Genomic DNA, 20,745 nt, shown 5'->3' on the forward strand with positions numbered 1-20,745 from the left:
TTAACACATTTCTTTTTGAAATCTCGTCCCTTCCGCCCCAGGAAAGGGGCAGGCTCGAGGCAGCCCCTTCCTTCCCCAATGGAGCTTTTCCCCAATCCGCCGCTCACCCCCCAGGGAGGGAGTCTTGGACCGGGAGTGGTGTGACTGGAGGGATCGAAAAAATGAAAGTGGGTAGAAAAAGAAATAAAAAACTAAATTAAGAAAAGAACTCTTCCCTGACCGGGAATCGAACCCGGGCCGCGGCGGTGAGAGCGCCGAATCCTAACCACTAGACCACCAGGGAGCGATGTGATACTGTTTCCTGTCGACTCTGAAAAGCCAATGTGAGAAGTGAAAACTTTTTTTTCTCTTTAATCAACGTTTTCGGCGCTTCCTCCTCAAAATAACGGTCGCAAGTGTACTGCAGGCTCCGCGGCGGCCCCGGAAAGGTTCGCTGGGATTAACCGCAGCGCAGCGCTCAAGCAGAGCGCTTTAAATAAGGAGTTAATTATAATTAATAGAAATAAAAGGAGGGCAGATGTTTGTGTAGTGAGCTGAAGGTGCGCAGATCAGAAAGAAAAAACTTACAGGGACGGAGGAAGGGCAGAAGCTATGATGCTATGACTCTATGATTCTATAAGCGGCCGCTTGGGGTCGCCGTGAGACCGCAGAACTCCCGGCACCGCCGCGACCGCGCCGCCGTCTGCGCGCCCCCCCCGCGCAGCCCCCACCCTTTATAACCTCGCCGCGATCCTGATTGGCTGCTCGCAGGGCGTAGCGCTTCCCATTGGCTGCGCCCGGGGCGAGGCTTTGAATTTCCCGCGCTCTGCGCTGATTGGCCCGGCCCCGCCGCGGCTTCCCTGAGGAGGCTCCACTGGGGCGGGAGAGGGGAGGATGCGAACGGCGCGCGGGGATTGGCTGAGCGGGAGGGCGCGCTCCGCAGCCGACCAATCAGCACGCGCGCTTTGGATCCGCCCCGGCGGAGCGAGCGGTGGCGCCGCCGAGGGCGCCAGGGCCGGGTTTGCCCAGGGGGAGCCGAGGCCGGGCCTCGGGCACTGTTCGGCCTCCAAGGACCGGGCTGGGCCCGCGTCCCCCCGAGGCGCGGCGATGGTGGAAGGCCAAGGATTGCGGCTTAACCCCCGAGCTGTAACCCAGCAGTTTTAATCACCTTTCGGAGGGTAATTAACCCCCCGCTGGGCACCAAGCAACGGCCACGCCACCAAACCCGGGGACAAGGCAACGCTGGGGGCCGAAATCCATCACCAGAAATAACCCGGCTCCGGGTGCAACCGTGGTGGCGGTGACACAGCCCTGCAGAGCCGGGAAAGGCGTGCAAGCAGCGGGTGACACGCGTTGGCAGCGGGTGACACGGGCGGCATGCACAAGCGGCGGGTGAGACGCAAAACCGGCACCACACAAAGGAGCGTGAGGTGCACAACCGGCATGGGGCACGCACAAGCAGCGCCCGGTGTGCACGAACAGTGCCCGGTATGTACGAGCAGCACCCGGAATGCATAAGCAGCAAGGTGGCATCACCCTGAGTGGGTGACAAACACAAGCGGCGTGCAATGTCACGACAGTGCGTGACCAGAGCACGAATCGCACGACCAGCGTGCGCCCCCCTCGCCACTTCCAACGCGTCGGCCCCACGACATCTGCCTGTGCCCCGTCACACGCCCCGCAGAGGAATCCCGGTGACACAGGGAGGCAAAACCCGGAGCAGAAAATCAGGGTGAAATCAGGAAACTGAAGCACCGCGACGGTGGGCGGGGGGTGAAAGGGGCACCCGGCCCCCCCACAGAGTCCCCTAAACCCATCCAGGTTTGCACCGGAGGGGTAAAAAGCTGAGGAAAGTCCCAAAACGGAGCCGTTTCATCCCGAAGCAACGGGAGCCGGTGCCACCCATCGTCCTTGTCCCCACGACGAGTCACTCGGGGCTGAGCCAGGTGCCGGCCTCCTCCACGGCCCGGGGGACGACGAGGAAAACCTCGCAGAGCCCTTGGGCGAGGAAATCCCGGAGGAAAGCTCTGCCGGAGGGAGAGGAGGGAGGTGGAGGTGGCACCGGGTGTCCCCCTCGGTGTCCCCTCGGCGTCCCCTGTCGTACCTGAGCTCAGCCTCGCCGCCAATACGGGCGGGAGCACGGAGCTTGGAGTCCAGGTTGTAGTAGGTGCCACCCAGCTGCCGGACAGCCAGCCAGTGCTTGCGGCGCAGCGGCAACGCCACGAAGCCCAGCGAGACGTGGGAGGGCACGTTGAGGATGAAGCCCACGATCTGTCCCAGCACCAGCCGCTCCAGCGACCTGCCGGGGGAGAAAATGGGGTTAGGGGGCTCAAACGTGAGGCTGGGGGGCTCAAACGTGGAGCTAGGGGGCTCAAATGTGGGCCAGGGGGCTCAAACATGGGGCTAGGGGGCTTGAAAGTCATGATAAAGGACTTAAAAATGGGGTATAGGGGGATTAAAATAGGGGTTGGGGGATCAAAAGCAGCAGCAGAGGCTCAAAAGCCATGTTTGGGGGCCAAAAGAAAAGGGGAGGAGGGTTAAAAGAAGCAGTGAGGGGCTAAAAAATGAGGTGAGGGGGCTCCAGAGCAGCAGTGAGGGGATCAAACATGGTGTTGGGCTCAAAAACGGGTAATACGGGGCTCCAAAGCAGCATTAGGGGACTTGAAACTCATGTTAGGGGGCTTCAAATGGGGTTAAGGGGTTAAAAATGGGGTTGTGGGGTTCAAAAGCAGCAGCACGGGCATAGAAGCTGCATTAGGAGCTCAAAAGCTGTGCTGAGGGTTAAAAGCATCAGTGGGGGGCTCACAAAATGGGATTAGAGGGATCAAATATGGCAGTGGGGGGGCTCAAAATGCCATTGGGGGTTCAAAAATGACGTTAAGCCCCTCAAAAGTGGCATTAGGAGGAAGCTTGAAGCCTGAAAAAGTGGCGTGAAGGGGCTCAAAACCTGTATTCAGGGCTTGAAACCCACGTTGGAAGCTTCAAAATGAGGTTATGGGGCTTAAAACCTACATTTGGAGACTCAAAAGCCACGTCTGGGGGCAAAAATGTGGGATTAAAGGGCTCAATAGCAGGGCCAGGGGCTCAAAAGCAGTGTTGAGGACTAAAGCACACTTTTGGGGGTTAAATAGCAAGGTTAAAGGGCTCAAAACCCACATTAAGGGGCTCAAAACCAAGGCAGGGTCTCCAAATCCACAGTGGGGAGCTCAAAAGCAGGGCTCAAGAGCCCAATAGCAGGGTTAAAGGGCTCAAAACGTAGGTGGAGTGCTCAGCAGTAGGATTAAATGGCTCAAAAGCAGGGTTAAAAAGGGCCCAAAACCCACATTGAAAGGTTCAAAAATAGGTCTGCAGGGCTCAATAGTGAAGTTCGGAAACTCAAAACCCACGACGAGGGCTTAAAAGAAAGGTTAAAGGGCTCAGTAGCAGGGTTAAGGGCCTCAAAAGTAGTGCTGGGGGATGAAAAGCCACGCTGGAGGGCTCAAAATCAGGGTTAATTGCCTCAAAACCCATGCTGGGGCGGGGGTAAAAAGCAGGTTAGGCAGCTCAAAAGAACTGTTAGAGGCTTAAAACCCACTTTAAGGGGCTCAAAAATGAATTAGGGACTAAAAAAATGGGCTGGGGCCTGAAAAGCAGTGTTAAAACTCTCAAAACTCACGTGAACGGGGGCTAAAAAATGGTGTTGGGGGCTGAAAAGTGGGGTGAAAGGGCTGGATAAAGCATAGGGGGCTCAAAGGTAGTATTGTGGGGCTAAAAAACAGCATTTGGGGGTAAAAACCAGCATTTGGGGGGTCAAAAACAGCATTTGGGAGATAAAAAGGGACAAAATTATGGGGTTAAAGGGCTCAAAAGCAGGGTTGGGGGCTCAAACCCTATAGGGGGAACCTTAAAACCTGCAGTGGGGGGCTCGGTTGTGGGGTTAAAGGGTTCACGAGCAGAATTTGGGGTCTCAAACCCCACATCAGGGTCTGAAATACTAGATACGGGGCTAAAAGAATTCCTCGGGGTGCAATGACTGGCGTTAGGGGCTTGAAATCTACACCGGGGGCTTGTGAGCGTCGTTTTGGGGTGAAAAAAGAACGTTTCAGGGGCTCCTCACCGGCGCTTGTCCCACCAGACGGCCGCCAGCCCCAGGCTCTGCAGCGCGGCCATGATCACGTTCACGTCGTAGTTGCCCGTCCCCAAAACGCTGCGGTGGGGGTTGAGGCGGGCGTCGGGCGCCAGCCTGGGGAGAGAAAACCAAAAAATCATTACAATTCGATGGAAATGGGTCAAAAAAAGGGTAAAAAGGGCAAAAAGCACCTCTTGCAGATGTCGTCGGCAGCCTCCTGGGTGAAGCAGGGGCGCTGCAGGACGTTGTTGAGCGCGTGCACGGCGCAGAGCTCCAGGCGCTGCCGCTCGTGGTACAGCCCCGGCTCGGCCCCCCCGGCCGGGGGGGGCCCCGACATGACCCCGGTGCCGGGGGGGGGACGGTTGCGGGGTTTGGGGTGCGCGGAGCTGGCCCCCGAATCGCTGCAGGGGGGGAAAATAGGGGGTGGGGGGGGCTTTGCTGGTAGCCCCCAATCTCAGCCCCCAACCCAGGTGTCCCAAAAACAGCCCCCCCCGAGGATGCCCCCAGGACCCCCCAAACCTTCCAGACCCCCCCCAACTCCTATAACCCCCCCTAAAGCCCCCCAAATTTTCCAGGCACCTTCCTGTGCCCCCAAAAACCCTCCAGACCCCCCCCTTACGTCCCCAGAACCCCTCCCAGACCACCCCCCCAAGACACCTTCTGGCCCCACCAGCTTCCCCAAGACCCCCCCCCCCAAAAAAAAAACCTTCAAGCCCCCCCAAATCCCCCCAACCCCCCTCAACCACCACCCGTACCCCCTTCAGCCCCTCGTGCGCCCCCAAATCCCCCCCAACAAACCCAAAGCCCCCCCAAAACCCCTCAGACCCCCCCCAAAACCCCCTCAGACCCCCCCCCAAAACCCCCTCAGACCCCCCCCAAAACCCCCTCACCCCCCCAAAAACCTCCAACCCCCCTCAACCCCCCCCAAACCCTGACCCCACAAAACCCCTCCAATCCCCCCAAAACACCCCCAAAACCCCTCTAATCCCCCAAAACCCCCCCAAAACGCCCCCAGGACCCCCTGCAGCCCCCCCAGGACCCCCCCTTGCCCCCCCCACTCCCCTCAGGGCCTTGCAGGCCCCTTCCCAGGGCCACCCAGGCCAGGGCCCCACAGGCCTCCCAGCCCCCCCCCGACCCCCCCAGCCCTCTCCAAGCCCCTCGAACCCTCCCCAAACCCCTCGGACCCCCCCCCCAAGACCCCCCCCAACCCCCCCGGGCCTGCCCAGCGCACCCCGCGCCTCCTCCCGGGCCTCCGGCGGCCGCATCGCCTACAGCGGGCGGGCGGAACTACAACTCCCAGCGTGCCCCGCGGCCCCCAACGGAAACACCCCCTCCCACTCCGCCGCCGACCTTCCTCCCGGCGTGCTTTGCGCCCCGCCCGCTAAACCCTGCGGACCTTCCTCCCGGCATGCCCCGCGGCGGCAGGGAGAGGCGTGGCCGCGCTAGGAGGCGGTGTCACAGCTTTTAATGTCCCCCCCGGTGCCCGGTCCCGGCATTTTCGGTCCCCTCAGCACAGCTGCACGCATCCGCCGTGTCCGCGGCAGGCTGGGGGGGGGGGGGGACAAGGGGTGACAGGGGGCGGGGGGACACTGGGGACATTTGGGGACAATATGGGGACATTGGGGGACATTGGGGGACAATATGGGGACATGGGGACACTGGAGACATCTGGGGACATTGGGGGACATTTGGGGACAATATGGGGACATGGGGACACTGGGGACATCTGGGGACAATGGGGGACATTTGGGGACAAGGGGGGACATTTGGGGACATTTGGGGACATTTGGGGACATTTGGGGACAATATGGGGACATGGGGACACTGGGGACATCTGGGGACAATGGGGGACATTTGGGGACATTTGGGGACATTGGGGGACATGGGGGTATTTGAGGACATCTGGGGACATTGGGGGACATCTGGGGACAATTGGGGGACAGGAGGGGACAATGGGGACATGGGGGACATGGGGTGCTATGAGGGGATATAGGAAGGGACATGGGGACAATGGGGGGGACAGGAGGGGACATGGGGGGACAGAAGGGGATAGGAAGGGACAGGAGGGGACAATTGGGACAGAAGAGGACACTTGGGGACATGGGGGGACAGGAGGGGACACTGGGGACATGGGGGGACAGGAGGGGACACTTGGGGACAATGGGGGGACAGGAGGGGACAATGGGGACATGGGGGGACAGAAGGGGACATGGGGTGCTACGAGGGGATAGGAAGGGACACAGGGGGACAGGAGGGGACAATGGGGACAGGAGGGGACACTGGGGGATATGAGGGGACAGGAGGGGACAATGGGGACAGCAGGGGACGTGGCACCCACCCAGGAGGCTGCTCCAGAAGGCGTGCCGGGTGGCAGTGCCGGTGACGGCCCCGGGCACAGCGGGGTTGCGGCGGGTGCTGGTGACACTCAGCGCCCGGCCCTCGTCCCCAACGCTTGTCACCTCCACCTCCACCACGTGCCAGTCGGGGACACTGCGGGGTGGCAGCGGGGGACGGTGTGGGGACAGCGGGGTGGCAGCGGGGGACGCGTGGGGACAGCCCCGAGACCCCCATCCCGCACCCCAACGCTGCCACCGGGGGCTGGTTGGGGACATGGGGGACACTGGGGGGGACACGGGGTGGCACGAGGGACGTGGGGGTGGCACGAGGGACATTGGGTGGCACGAGGGACACCAGGGGACATAGGGGACAAGGGACACCGGGCACAAAGCCACCCCAAGTGCCCCACAGCCCCGCTCCCCACCACCACACCCAGTTGGGGACACGGAGAGGTGCCACCAGCTGACACTGGGAGGTGACACAGGGGACACGAGGTGACACCAGGGGACATGAGGGGACACCAGGTGACAAAGGACACTGGGGACAAACCCACCCCAAACCCACCCCAAGTGCCCCACAGCCCTGCTCCCCACCACCACACCCAGTTGGGGACACGGAGAGGTGCCACCAGGAGGTGCCACCAGGTGCCACCAGGTGCCACCAGGGCCACCAGTGTCACTAGGGGACATGAGGGGACACCAGGTGACAAAGGACACAGGGAACAAACCCACCCCAAACCCACCCAAAGCGTCCCACAGCCCCGCTCCCCACCACCATCCCCAGCTGGGGACACGGAGAGGTGCCACTGGGTGCCACTGGGAGGTGCCACCAGGTGCCACCAAGGACACGAGGTGACACCAGGGGACACCAGGGGACACAGGGGACAAGGGACACCGGACACAAACCCACCCCAAGTGCCCCACAGCCCCGCTCCCCACCACCACACCCAGTTGGGGACACGGGGAGGTGCCACCGGGAGGTGCCACCAGGTGCCACCAGGGACACGAGGTGCCACCAGGGGACATTAGGTGACACCAGGGGACATTAGGTGACATGAGGGGACACCAGGTGACATGGGGGATAAGGGACACTGGACACAAACCCACCCCAAGTGCCCCACAGCCCCGCTCCCCACCACCACACCCAGTTGGGGACACGGGGAGGTGCCAGTGGGTGCCACTGGGAGGTGCCACCAGATGCCACCAAGGACACGAGGTGACACCAGGGGACATTCGGTGACACCAGGGGATATGAGGTGACACTGGGGGACACGAGGTGACACCAGGTGACAAAGGACACAGGGAACAAACCCACCCCAAAGCCACCCAAAGCGTCCCACAGCCCCGCTCCCCACCACCACACCCAGTTGGGGACATGGAGAGGTGCCACCGGGAGGTGCCACCAGCTGCCACCAGCTGCCACCAGGTGCCACCCACCAGTGTCACCCACCTGGGGTCGGCCACCAGGCAGGCCTGGACGCCGTCAAAGCCCAGGCTGGGGGCGGCCACGGCGGCGGCCGCCATGGTGTTGACGTTGTTGGGGGCCAGGGGACAGAGGGGACGCAGGGGACCCTCGTAGAGGACCTGGCGGCCACCAGCGGCCACCGCGGCCACCAGCCGCTCCCGCAGCCGGCCCTGCAGCCGGAAGCTCTGCGGGGCCTTCGTCATCGTCACCTTCAGCGCCTGGGGGACGGGGACGGGGTCAGAGCCCGGGGTAGGCCCCGAAGATCAAAGGGGACGCGGCGCGGGGGGGCCCCAGACACTAATGGGGTCCCCAAAGCCTGATATGGACCCAAATTTGATGTCCCCAAATCCTAATGGGGTCCCCAAGCTGGGCATTGTCCCCGGACCCTAATAAGGGACCCAACTTTGGGTGTCCCCAAACCCTAATGGGGTCCCCGAGCTTGGGTATTGTCACCAAACCCTGATATGGACCCTAATTTGGGTGTCCCCAAACTCTAATGAGGTCCCCAAGCTGGGCATTGTCCCCAAACCCTAATATGGACCCAAATTTGGATGTTCCCAGACCCTAATGGGGTCCCCAACCTTGGGCATTGTCCCCAGACCCTAATAAGGGACCCAACTTTGGGTGTCCCCAAACCCTAATGGGGTCCCCAAGCTTGGGCATCGTCCCCAAACCCTAATATGGGCCCCTCCAGGGATGTCCCCAAACCCTAATGGGGTCCCCGCGTTTGGGTATTGTCACCAAAGCCTGATATGGACCCAAATTTGGATGTCCCCAAACCTTAATGGGGTCCCCAAGCTGGGCATTGTCCCCAAACCCTAATATGGACCCATCCAGGGATGTCCCCAAACCCTAATATGGGCCCTAATTTGGATGTCCCCAAACCCTAATGGAGTCCCCAACTTTGGATGTTGTCCCCAAACCTAGACACAATCCCAAAGTTGGGCATTGTCCCCAAACCCTAATAAGGGACCCAACTTTGGGTGTCCCCAAACCCTAATGGGGTCCCTGGCCTTGGGCACTGTCCCCAAACTTGGGCACAACCCTCAAGGTTGGACATTGTCCCCAAACCCTAATATGGACCCAAATTTGATGTCCCCAAATCCTAATGGGGTCCCCAAGCTTGGGCATTGTCCCCAAACCCTAATAGGGGACCCAACTCTGGACATTGTCCCCAACCCCAGAAGTGGCCCCCAAACTAAGATGCTGTCCCCAAACAATGCCCCCAAGCCCTGCAGTGTCCCCAAGCCCCCCATGTCCCCAACCCCCCAGTGTCCCCATGATGTCCCCAAATCCCTGGTGTCCCCAACCCCTTGGTGTCCCCCTGGTATCCCCCCAGCGTCCCCAGTGTCCCCCAGTGTCCCTCTGTTGTCCCCAACCCCCCGGTGTCCCCCCAGTGTCCCCAAGCCCCTCATGTCCCCAAACTCCATCATGTCCCCAACCCCCCAGTATCCCCCCGTTGTCCCCAACCCCCCGGTGTCCCCATGGTGTCCCCAACCTCCCAGTATCCCCACAGTGTCCCCAAGTCCCTCATGTCCCCAATCCCCACGATGTCCTCAAACCCCTGGTGTCCCCATGGTGTCCCCAACCCCACAGTGTCCCCATGGTGTCCCCAAGTCCCTGGTGTCCCCAATCCCCCCGTGTCCCCCCAGTGTCCCCCTGGTGTCCCCAAGCCCCTCACGTCCCCAAACTCCATCATGTCCCCAACCCCCCAGTATCCCCCCGTTGTCCCCAACCCCCCGGTATCCCCCCATTGTCCCCAACCCCCCAGTGTCCCCCCATTGTCCCCAACCCCCCAGTATCCCCCCGGTGTCCCCAACCCCCCAGTGTCCCCCCGGTGTCCCCAAGCCCCTCACATCCCCAAACTCCATCATGTCCCCAACCCCCCAGTATCCCCCCGTTGTCCCCAACCCCCCGGTGTCCCCCCATTGTCCCCAACCCCCCCGATGTCCCCAGGGGCTCACGGCCAGCGTGCCACTGTCATCCATGCGCCGGATGTCCTCGCAGCCCCACAGGGCGCCCCGGGGGACATAGAGGGTGTGACCCCCCCGCGCCGCCGCCCCCCGCAGCCGCTGCTCCGTCAGGGGGTCGGCCAGCGCCGTGGGGGACCCCAGCTGGGGACACGAACGTCACCACCCCCCCTCCAGCCCCAAAGACCCGGCCCCGATGTCCCCAAGCAGCCCCGATGTCCCCAACGGCCTGACCCCGATGTCCCCGGCGTCCCAGCCACAATGTCCCCAATGTCCCCGACGTCCCAGCCCCAATGTCCCCAATGTCCCAACCCCGATGTCCCCAGATGTCCCCAATAGCCTGACCCCAAAGTCCCCAGTGTCCCAACCCCACTGTCCCCAAATGTCCCCAACCCCGATGTCCCCAAATGTCCCCATTATCCCCAACATCCTGACCCCAATGTCCCCAATGTCCCAACCCCAATGTCCCCAAATGTCCCCAATGTCCCAACCCCAATGTCCCCAAATGTCCCCAATGTCCCCAACGTCCCAGCCCCAATGTCCCCAATGTCCCCAACATCCTGACCCCAATGTCCCCAATGTCCCCAACGTCCCAGCCCCAATGTCCCCAATGTCCCAACCCCGATGTCCCCAAATGTCCCCAATGTCCCAACCCCAATGTCCCCAAATGTCCCCATTATCCCCAACATCCTGACCCCAATGTCCTCAATGTCCCCAATGTCCCAACCCCAATGTCCCCAATGTCCCCAATATCCTGACCCCAATGTCCCCAATGTCCCCAATGTCCCAACCCCAATGTCCCCAAATGTCCCCATTATCCCCAACATCCTGACCCCAATGTCCCCAATGTCCCCAACGTCCCAGCCCCAATGTCCCCAATGTCCCAACCCCGATGTCCCCAGTGTCCCCAATGTCCCAGCCCCAATGTCCCCAATGTCCCCATTATTCCCAACATCCTGACCCCAATGTCCCCAATGTCCCCAACATCCCAACCCTGATGTCCCCAAATGTCCCCAATAGCCTGACCCAAAGTCCCCAATGTCCTAACCACGATGTCACCAATGTCCCCAACATCCCGACCCCAATGTCCCCAATGTCCCTAACATCCCAGCCCCAATGTCCCAACCCAATGTCCCCAGTGTCCTGGCCCCGATGTCCCCAGTGTCCCCAGTGTCCCCAACGTCCCAGCCCCAATGTCCCCAATGTCCCAACCCCAACAGCCCCAACAGCCCAGCCCCAATGTCCCCAATGTCCCCAGTGTCCTAGCTCCGATGTCCCCAACATCCCCATTGTCCCCAACATCCCGTTCCCAACATCCCCAATGTCCCCAATGTCCCAGCCCCAATGTCCCCAATGTCCCCATTATCCCCAACATCCTGACCCCAATGTCCCCAACGTCCTCAGTGTCCCAGCCCCAATGTCCCCGTTGTCCCCAATATCCTGACCCCAATGTCCCCAATGTCCCCAATGTCCCAACCCCGATGTCCCCAAATGTCCCCATTATCCCCAGCATCCTGACCCCAATGTCCCCAATGTCCCCAACGTCCCAGCCCCAATGTCCCCAATGTCCCAACTCCATTGTCCCCAAATGTCCTCATTATCCCCAGCATCCTGACCCCAATGTCCCCAATGTCCCCAACGTCCCAGCCCCAATGTCCCCAAATGTCCCCAATGTCCCAACCCCGATGTCCCCAATGTGCCCAATAGCCTGACCCCAAAGTCCCCAGTGTCCCAACCACGATGTCCCCAACGGCCCCAACGGCCCAGCCCCAACGGCCCCAAAGGCCCAGCCCCAATGTCCCCAATGTCCCCATTGTCCCCATTGTCCTGGCCCCGATGTCCCCAGTGTCCCCATTGTCCCCAACATCCCATTCCCAACATCCCCAATGTCCCAGCCCCAATGTCCCCAACGGCCCAGCCCCAATGTCCCCAAAGTCCCCATTGTCCCCAACATCCCGACCCCAATGTCCCCCCATCACCATCCCCAACCTCCCCGTTGTCCCCAGTGTCCCTGCTGCCACCCCATCCCAATTGTCCCCAGTGTCCCCATTTCCCTGTCCCCACCTCCCCGATGTCCCCAACCCCCCCCGTGTCCCCACCACCCCATCCCCGATGTCCCCAACCTCCCCGTTGTCCCCAACCCCGCTGTCCCCAACCCTTCTGTCCCCAACCCCACTGTCCCCAACTGCCCCAGTGTCCCCTCCCCGCCCTCCCCCACTGTCCCCGTTGTCCCCAAGCCCCGCCCCGGTGTCCCCACCATGAAGTCGGCGTGGGCCAGGATGTCCTCGCCGTGCTCCTGCGCCACGCAGGGGTGGGCCACCTCCACCACCAGGTCCACCGCCCTGGGGACACGGGGACACCGGGGGACACCGGGGTGTGGGGGGGGCAGGGGGTGGCACTGGGGGACACTGGGGTGTGGTGGGGACAGAGGGTGGCACTGGGGGACACCGGGATGTGGTGGGGACACGGGGTGGCACTGGGAGACACTGGGATGTGGTGGGGGCAGGGGGTGGCACCGGGGGACAGGGGGGGACACCGGGGTGTGGTGGGGACAGGGGGTGGCATTAGGGGACACCGGGATGTGGTGGGGACAGAGGGTGGCATTAGGGGACACCGGGATGTGGTGGGGACACGGGGTGGCACTGGGAGACACTGGGATGTGGTGGGGACAGGGGGTGGCACTGGGGGACACCGGGATGTGGTGGGGACAGGGGGTGGTACTGGGGGACACTGGGGGACACTGGGATGTGGTGGGGACATGGGGTGGCACTGGGGGACATGGGGTGGAACTGGGAGACACTGGGATGTGGTGGGGACAGGGGGTGGCACTGGGGGACACCGGGATGTGGTGGGGACATGGGGTGGCACTGGGGGGCAGGGGGTGGCACTGGGGGACACTGGGATGTGGTGGGGACAGGGGGTGGCACCGGGGGTCAGGGGGGGACAGGGGGGGACACTGGGGGACACTGGGATGTGGGGGGGACAGGGGGTGGCACTGGGGGACATTGGGACATGGTGGGGACAGGAGGTGGCACTGGGGGACACTGGGACGTGGTGGGGACACTGGGGGTGACACTGGGGTCCTGGGGGGTGACATGAGGGTCCGGGGGGGGTGACATGGGGGTCCTGAAGGTGACCTGGGGGACCTTGGGGTGACATTGGGGTTCATGGGGTGACACTGGGGTCCTGGGGGGTGACATTGGGGGTCCATGGGGTGACCGTGGGGGGGTCCTTGGGGTGCATGGGGGGTGACAGGGGGGGTCCGGGGGTGACAGGAGGGGACGGGGGGGGGGTCTTGGGGTGGGTTGGGGTGACGGGGGGGGTCTGGGGGTGATGGGGGGGGAGGATTTGGGGTGCCGGGGGGAGGATTTGGGGTGCCGGGGGGGGGGATTTGGGGTGTCCCCCACTCACATTTGGGGCAGGAGGCTGAGGTCCCGCAGGCGCAGGGGGGGGGGCAGCCCCTCCAGAGCCCCCCCGTCCCGCGCCCAGACGAAGGCCAGAGCCAGCCCCAGGGGGGGGCCCCGAGCCAGCAACTGCCCCGCCAGGAACTGCCCTGGGGGGGGGGACACGGGGGGGACCCCCCCAGTTCTCCCAGTCACCCCCAGTTACCCCCAGTCACCCCCAGTCACCTCCCAGTTGCCCCCAGTTACCTCCCAGCTACCCCCCCAATTGCCCCCATTACCCCCCCGTTGCCCCCCCCAATTGTACCCTCTGCCCCCCCCAGTTGCCCCCCACCTCCCCCTTTTGCCCCACAGCCCCCCCCTTGCCCTTTAATTGCCCCCACAGCCCCCCAGTTGCCCCCAGTTACCCCCCCACAGCCCCCCAGTTGCCCCCACCCTGCCCTATTGCCCCCCAATTGCCCCATCCAACTGCCCCCACCCCCTAATTACCCCAATTGCCCCAATTACCCCCAGTTGCCCTAATTACCCCCAATTGCCCCAATCCCCCCCAATTGCCCCATAGACCCCAATTGCCCCAATTGCCCCAATTACCCCCAATTACCCCCAATTGCCCCAATCCCCCCCAATTGCCCCAATTGCCCCAATTATCCCAATTACCCCTAATTGCCCCAATTAGCCCCAATTGCCCCCAATTACCCCAATTACCCCCAATTGCCCCATAGCCCCCAGTTACCCCAATCCCCCCCAATTGCCCCAATTGCCCCAATTACCCCAATTGCCCCAATCCCCCCCAATTGCCCCAATCCCCCCCAATTGCCCCAATTATCCCAATTACCCCTAATTGCCCCAATTACCCCCAATTGCCCCCAATTACCCCAATCCCCCCCAATTGCCCCATCTGCCCCAATTATCCCAATTACCCCAATTGCCCCAGCCCCCACAAATTACCCCAATTATCCCAATTACCCCAATTGCCCCAATTACCCCAATTGCCCCAATCCCCCCCAATTGCCCCAACTGCCCCAATTATCCCAATTACCCCAATTGCCCCAACCCCCACAAATTACCCCAATTACCCCAATTACCCCAATTATCCCAATTACCCCCAATTGCCCCATAGCCCCCAATTGCCCCAATCCCCCCCAATTGCCCCAATTGCCCCAATTGCCCCAATTATCCCAATTACCCCTAATTGCCCCATAGCCCCCCATTACCCCATAGCCCCCAATTGCCCCCAATTGCCCCAATTACCCCCAATTACCCCCAATTGCCCCAATCCCCCCCAATTGCCCCAATCCCCCCCAATTGCCCCAATTGCCCCAATTATCCCAATTACCCCTAATTACCCCAATCCCCCCCAATTGCCCCATAGCCCCCAATTGCCCCAATTACCCTTAATTGCCCAAATCCCCCCCGGTTGCCCCCTACCCCCAATTGCCCCCCCTACCCCCAATTGCCCCCCCTACCCCCAATTGCCCCCCCCGCCCCTAATTGCCCCCCCTGCCCCTAATTGCCCCCCCCCGTACCCAGCCGTCCGTAGCCCAGGATCCCCACACGGCGGCACCGGGGGGGCCCCGCGTCCTCCGCCATGGCTGTGGGGTCAAAGGTCAGGGGGCGGGGGCAGGATCAGGGGGTTGGGGCAGATGGGGTCAAGGGTCAGGGGGCGGGGGCAATGGGGTCAAGGGTCAGCTGGGTGGGGCTGGGGGCACTGTGGGTCCTGGCTGCCCCATAACTGCCCCCATTACCCCATAACTGCCCCCATAACCCCATAACTGCCCCCAATACCCTATAACTACCCCAATACCCATAACTGCCCCCATAACTGCCCCCATTACACCGTAACTGCCCCCAATACCCCATAATTGCCCCCTTCCCTGCCCCCATACCCCCATAACTGCCCCCAATACCCTATAACCACCCCAATACCCCATAACTGCCCCCATTATCCCATAACTGCCCCCATTACACCATAGCTGCCCCCAATACCCCACAACTACCCCCTTGCCTGCCCCCATACCCCCATAACTGCCCCCAATACCCTATAACCACCCCAATACCCCATTACTGACCCCATTACCCTATAACTGTCCCCAATACCCTATAACTACCCCAATACCCCATAACTGCCCCCTTGCCTGCCCCCATTACCCCATAACTGCCCCCAATACCCCATAATTGCCCCCTTGCCTGCCCCCATACACCCATAACTGTCCCCATAACTGCCCCCATTACCCCATAATTGCCCCCATTACCCCGTAACTACCCCCTTGCCTGCCCCCATTACCCCATAACTGCCCCCAATACCCTACAACCACCCCATTACCCCGTAACTGCCCCCATTACCCCATAACTGCCCCCCTTGCCCCCTTTACCTCCCCCCATTGCCCCCCAGCTGCCCCCCAGCCCCACAACCACCCCTTTAACCCCCATAACCCCCCCAAGCACTCCCTAACTGCCCCCCCTGCCCCCTTTCTACCCCCTCTCCACCCCACAACTGCCCCCCCCACCCCATAACTGCCCCTTTTACCCTCCCAGCCCCTACCCCCTACAATTGCCCCCCAATAGCCCCTAATGCCCCCCCAAAGAGCCCCCTTTGCCCCCCAACAGCCCCCCCACTTCCCCCCTAAGTGCCCCCCCCGACCTCTAACTGCCCCCTAACTGCCCCCCCCCGCCCCATAACTGCCCCCCCAGCCCCCACCTGCCCCACGTCCCGCAGTCCCAGGGCCCGGCTCGACCTTTGTCCCCCCCCCCCCGGGGGTAGTTAATGCTCAACCAGACCCAATGAGGGGGGGGGGGGGCACAGGGGACCCTTTTTTTGGGGGGGGGGTCCCAGGGGAAAGGGATTTGGGGGGGGGAGGCACCTGGGTTTTTATTTTGGGGGGGGGTCGGACACCTGGACCCCTATTTTGGGGGGGGGTCTTGGGGAGGGGGCAGGCAGATGGATCCCATTTTTTTTGGGGGGGGGGGGGCAGACACCCGGGTCCTCATTTTGGGGGGGGTCATGGGGGGGTCAGACTGATGGATCCCTATTTGGGGGGGGGGCATTGGGTGGGGGGTGGACCCTAGGTCCTTATTTTTTTTTTTTTTTTTTGGGGGGGGGACACAGACACTTGGTTCCCTATTTTTGGGGGGGCTGGGGGGGGTCAGAGGGCTGGATCCCTATTTTGGGGGGGGGTCAGACACCTGGACCCCTATTTTGGGGGTGGTTTTGGGGGGGGGTAGACACACGGGTCCCCATTTTGGGGGGGTTTTGGGGGGGGGTAGACACACGGGTCCCCATTTTGGGGGGGTTTTGGGGGGGGTAGACACACGGGTCCCTATTTTGGGGGGGGGGGGGGTCAGCCACCTGGACCCCTATTTTGGGAGGGGGGGGGTCTTGGGGAGGGGGGGCAGTCACCTGGATCCGCTCCCCATTTATTTTTTTTTTTTTGGGGGGGGGGAGCCCAAATGCTTGGGACCCACCTGGAGGGGACTTTTTTTTAGGGTGGGGGGCCACCTAAAACCCCATGCCCCCCCCCCAGAGCCCCCCCCAAACCCCATCACCAGGCCCCGTTGCCATAGCAACGCCTCCGCATCCCCCCCCCACACCCCCCCCAACCCCTCCCGTTACCCCGGCAACGGCTCCGCAGCGCCCCCCCCCCCCCCCGCGGTTGCCATGGCGACCGCTCTGCAGCACCGTTGCCACGGCAACCGGGAGCGCTCCCCCCCCGCCCCCCCCCGTGCAGCGTTGCCATGGCGACCGCCGCAGTGCCCTCCCCATCCCGGCGTTGCCATGGCGACGAGCATCCGCAGACCGGTGGGGAGGGGGAGTTTTTTTGGGGGGGGGGGGATTTTTTTTTTTCTTTTTTTTTTGGGGGGGGTGGATTTTTTTTTCTTTTTTTTTTTTTTCTTTTTTTTTGGGGGGGGGAGATTTTTTTTTTGTTTTATTCTGTTTTTTTTTGGGGGGGGGACTTTGTTTTGTTTTGTTTTGTTTTTGGGGGGGAGATATTTTTTTGTGGGGGGGGACTTTTTGTTTTTGTTTTTGGGGGGGGATTTTTTTTGGGGGGGGGATTTCTTTTGGGGGGGGACTTTTTGTTTGTTTTGTTTTGTTTTGTTTTTGGGGGGGGATTTTTTTTTGGGGGAGGGATTTCTTTTGGGGGGGTTGGGGGGTACTTTTTTTTGTTTGTTTTGTTTTGTTTTTTGGGGGGGAGATTTTTTTTGGGGGGGGACTTTTTTTTGTTTTGGTTTGGTTTTTTGGTTTTTTTTGAAGGGGATTTTTTTGGGGGGGGGGATTTTTTTGTTTGTTTTTTTTTGTTTTTTGGGGGGGGGGATTTTTTATTTATTTTTATTTTTTTTTTTTTGGAGGGGGGGACACACCGCTGGTTGCTATGGCAACAAGGGGAGCCCCCCCCCTCCTCTCCCCCCCCCCCCATCCCTACATCCTCCTTCACGTGTGCGCACCCCTTGGCGCGTGCGCCCCCCCGCACCTGCAAAAAAAAACCCAAAACACCCCCAAATTCACCCCAAACCTGCCCAAATTTTTCCCAAATCCTCCCCAATTCACCCCAAAAAAACCCTCTAAGGACACGCCAAGCACACGCCTTCCTCCCCCCCCCCCTCCACCACCCCCCCCCCCAGAGAGGCTCCCGGCGGCGGTTGGAAACACCGTGATGGATTTTATTAAAATAGGAAAGTGTCGGCCGCGGCGAATTAAAAAATCCCCCCCCCGGGCCTAGAAAAGCCCCCCCTTGGCCCCCCCCCAGCCCCTCCCCTCCCCCCCTTTGCGCCCCTTCCCCCCTTCCCCCCCCCCCCCCTTTTTATTTCTGCCCCCTTGAAGGGGGGTGGAGGGGAGGGGAGGGGGGAGGGGGGGCGGCGTGGGGGGGGCCGCAAGCAAGCGAGAGCGCGGGGGGGGGGGCGCGGGGCGTTGCACGAGGCCCTTGCACGAGGCCTCGCCTTGCACGAGTCCGTTGCACGAGGCCTTTGCACGAGGCCCTGCGTTGCACGAGGCCGGTGCACTTGTCCATGGCAGGCGGCCACTGCACGAGGCCCCGTGTTGCACGAGGCCGGTGCACGAGGCCGGTGCACGCAGCCACGCGTTGCACAAGTCCATTGCACAAGAGCCCGTGTTGCACGAGGCCGCATGGTGCACGAGGCCACCACGTCTGTGTCTCTCGCACGGTCTCGGGGCACTCTGGAGGGGTTTGCAGCTCCACAACCATTGCACGAGGCCCCCACATTGCACGAGGCCCCCACGTTGCACGAGGCTCCGTGTTGCACGAGGCTCCATGTTGCACAAGGCTCCGTGTTGCACAAGGCTCCGTGTTGCACGAGGCTGCCGTTGCACAAGGCTGCTGTCACGTGACGTCACCGTTGCACGAGGCCCCGTGTTGCACGAGGCCCCCCGTTGTCCAGGCCCTCCCTTCTGCGTCCCTTGCACATCCTCCTTGGAGGTGCTCACGAGGGGGGCACAAGGCTGCACGTTGCACGAGGGCTGAGCGTCTCCTGTGGCAGCCATCGCACAATGCTGTGCATTGCACGAGGCTGCCATTGCACAAGGCTAGGCATTGCACGTGGGGCTGGGTGGCACAAGGCCGTGCTTTGCACGAGGCCCTGTGTTGCACGAGGCTGTGCTTGGCACGGGGGGGGTTGTATTGCATGAGGTTGTGCATCGCACGAGGCCACACGTTGCATGAGGCCACACATTGCACAGTGTCGTGCCTTGCACAAGGGCTCCACAGCACAAGGTTGTGCACTGCATGGAGCCGTGCATCGCACGAGGCTTCTGTGCACTGCACAGTGTTGTGCACTGCACGATGCCCTTGTTGCAGAACACCGTGCACTGCACAGCACCATGCATTGCACGATTTTGTGCATCATGAAAGTGGTCAATTGCGAAAGGCATTGCACAAGGCTGTGCATTGCACAAGGCCGTGCATTGCACAAGGCCGTGCACTGCACAAGGCTGTGCGTTGCACAAGGCTGTGCATTGCATGAGGCTACCATTGCACAACGCTGTGCACTGCACCTCCAGTGCAGAAGGTTGTGCACCACACAAGCAGTTCATTGCTGAACCCTGTGCATTGCACAACCCTGTGGATTGCACGAGGCCACCACTGAAGAACACTGTGCATTGCACAAGTCCTTGATTACCAGAAGCTGTGCATTGCACAACCCCAAGCATTGCACAAGTCCTTCAATGCAAAAGGCCATGAGCTGCACAACGCCAGGCGTTGCACAAGTCTTTCATTGCAAAAGGCCATGCACTGCATAACACTGTGCATCGCACAAGCCCTTCATTGCAAGAAACCTGTGCATTCCACAAGGTAGTCATTGCAAAACACAGTGCATTGCACAACGCTGAGCATTGCACAGCTACTTCACTGCAAAAGGCTGTGCATTGCACGAGTGCTTCATGGCACAAGGCTGTGCATCACAAAACTCCACACATCACACAATTCCATCGTTGCAAGAAACTGCACCACAGAAGGTCTTCTTTGCACAAGGTTGTGCATTGTACAGCACTGTGCATCACACAAACCCCTCATTGCAAAAGGCCACGCGCTGCACAAAGTCTTCATTACAAAATGCTGTGCACTGCATGATACCGTGCATTACGCACTTCCTTCAATGCAGATCATGCATTGCACAGCACTGTGCATTGCAATGCTGCTTCACCACAGAAACCTGTGCATTGCACACGGTTTTCATTGCAGAAGGCTGTGCATTGTGCAGCACTGTTCATTGCACGAGTCCTTCACTACTGACAGTTGTGCATGGCACAAATCCTTCACTGCCAAAGTGCATGCATTGCACCAGGCCTTCACTGCAAAAGCCTGTGCATTGCACGACAATGTCCATTGCACAATTCTTTCATTGCAAAACCCTGTGTATTGCATGGCACTGTGCACTGCACAAGGCCCTCATTGCAGAAGCCTGTGCTTTGCACAACACTGTGCATTGCACAACTGCTTCACTGCAAAAGCCTGTGCACTGCACAATGCTGTGAGTTGCACAAGTGCTTCATTGGAAAAGCCCGTGCATTGCACAACACTGTGCATGGCACAAGTAGCACAAGTCCTTCATTGTAAAGCCAGTGTTTTGCACAACACATTGCACAACTTTACTGCAAAAGCCCGTGCATTGTGCAATGCTGTGCATTACACATCGTGCAGCACTGTGCATTACAAAGGGCTTCATTGAAGGCTGTGCTTTGCACAACAATGTGCATTGCACAACTCCTTCACTGCAAAAGCCCGTGTATTGCGCAATGCCATGCATCACACAACTCCTTCATTGCAATAAGTTGTACACCGCATAACCTCATTCATCGCACAAGTCCTTCACTGAAAAAAACTGTGCACTGCACATCACTGTGCATTGCACAAGTGCTTCTTTGCAAAAGCCTGTGCACCGCACAATACTGTGCATTGCACAAGTGCTTTATTGCAAAGAGCAGTACATTGCACAACACCATGCATCACCCAAGTGTTTCATTGCAAAAAGTCTG

General features: G+C 60.7%; 2 protein-coding genes and 1 long non-coding RNA gene across 4 annotated transcripts; 1 reads left to right on the top strand and 2 right to left on the bottom strand.

The window, feature by feature from the left end:
- Positions 1-1,124: 1,124 nt before the first annotated feature.
- JOSD2 (Josephin domain containing 2) lies at positions 1,125-5,605 on the bottom strand. Of its 2 annotated transcripts, none has more exons than XM_084501477.1 (5): positions 5,484-5,605; positions 4,279-4,488; positions 4,076-4,201; positions 2,084-2,278; positions 1,125-2,006 (listed from the first exon to the last, which is right to left on the bottom strand). In XM_084501477.1, exons 1-5 carry the CDS (start codon positions 5,495-5,497, stop codon positions 1,907-1,909), a joined length of 645 nt encoding a protein of 214 aa, XP_084357603.1. In that variant the 5' UTR covers positions 5,498-5,605; the 3' UTR covers positions 1,125-1,906. The 2 variants fall into 2 exon arrangements, with proteins under 2 accessions (XP_084357603.1, XP_084357604.1); XM_084501478.1 differs by lacking the exon at positions 5,484-5,605 and adding an exon at positions 5,319-5,426.
- ASPDH (aspartate dehydrogenase domain containing) lies at positions 5,536-15,993 on the bottom strand. The gene is made up of 8 exons (XM_084501476.1): positions 15,958-15,993; positions 14,786-14,851; positions 13,270-13,411; positions 12,116-12,200; positions 9,853-10,002; positions 7,874-8,106; positions 6,426-6,577; positions 5,536-5,632 (listed from the first exon to the last, which is right to left on the bottom strand). Exons 2-8 carry the CDS (start codon positions 14,847-14,849, stop codon positions 5,595-5,597), a joined length of 864 nt encoding a protein of 287 aa, XP_084357602.1. The 5' UTR covers positions 14,850-14,851; positions 15,958-15,993; the 3' UTR covers positions 5,536-5,594.
- Positions 15,994-19,062: 3,069 nt separating this feature from the next.
- Positions 19,063-20,724, top strand: LOC311425555. The gene is made up of 2 exons (XR_014686371.1): positions 19,063-19,165; positions 19,200-20,724. It is a non-coding gene; the product is annotated as an uncharacterized lncRNA (long non-coding RNA).
- Positions 20,725-20,745: the final 21 nt, after the last annotated feature.

The sequence above is a fragment of the Aythya ferina genome (assembly GCF_964211825.1).
Source record: "Aythya ferina genome assembly, chromosome: 31".
Classification (NCBI taxonomy): Eukaryota; Metazoa; Chordata; class Aves; order Anseriformes; family Anatidae; genus Aythya; species Aythya ferina.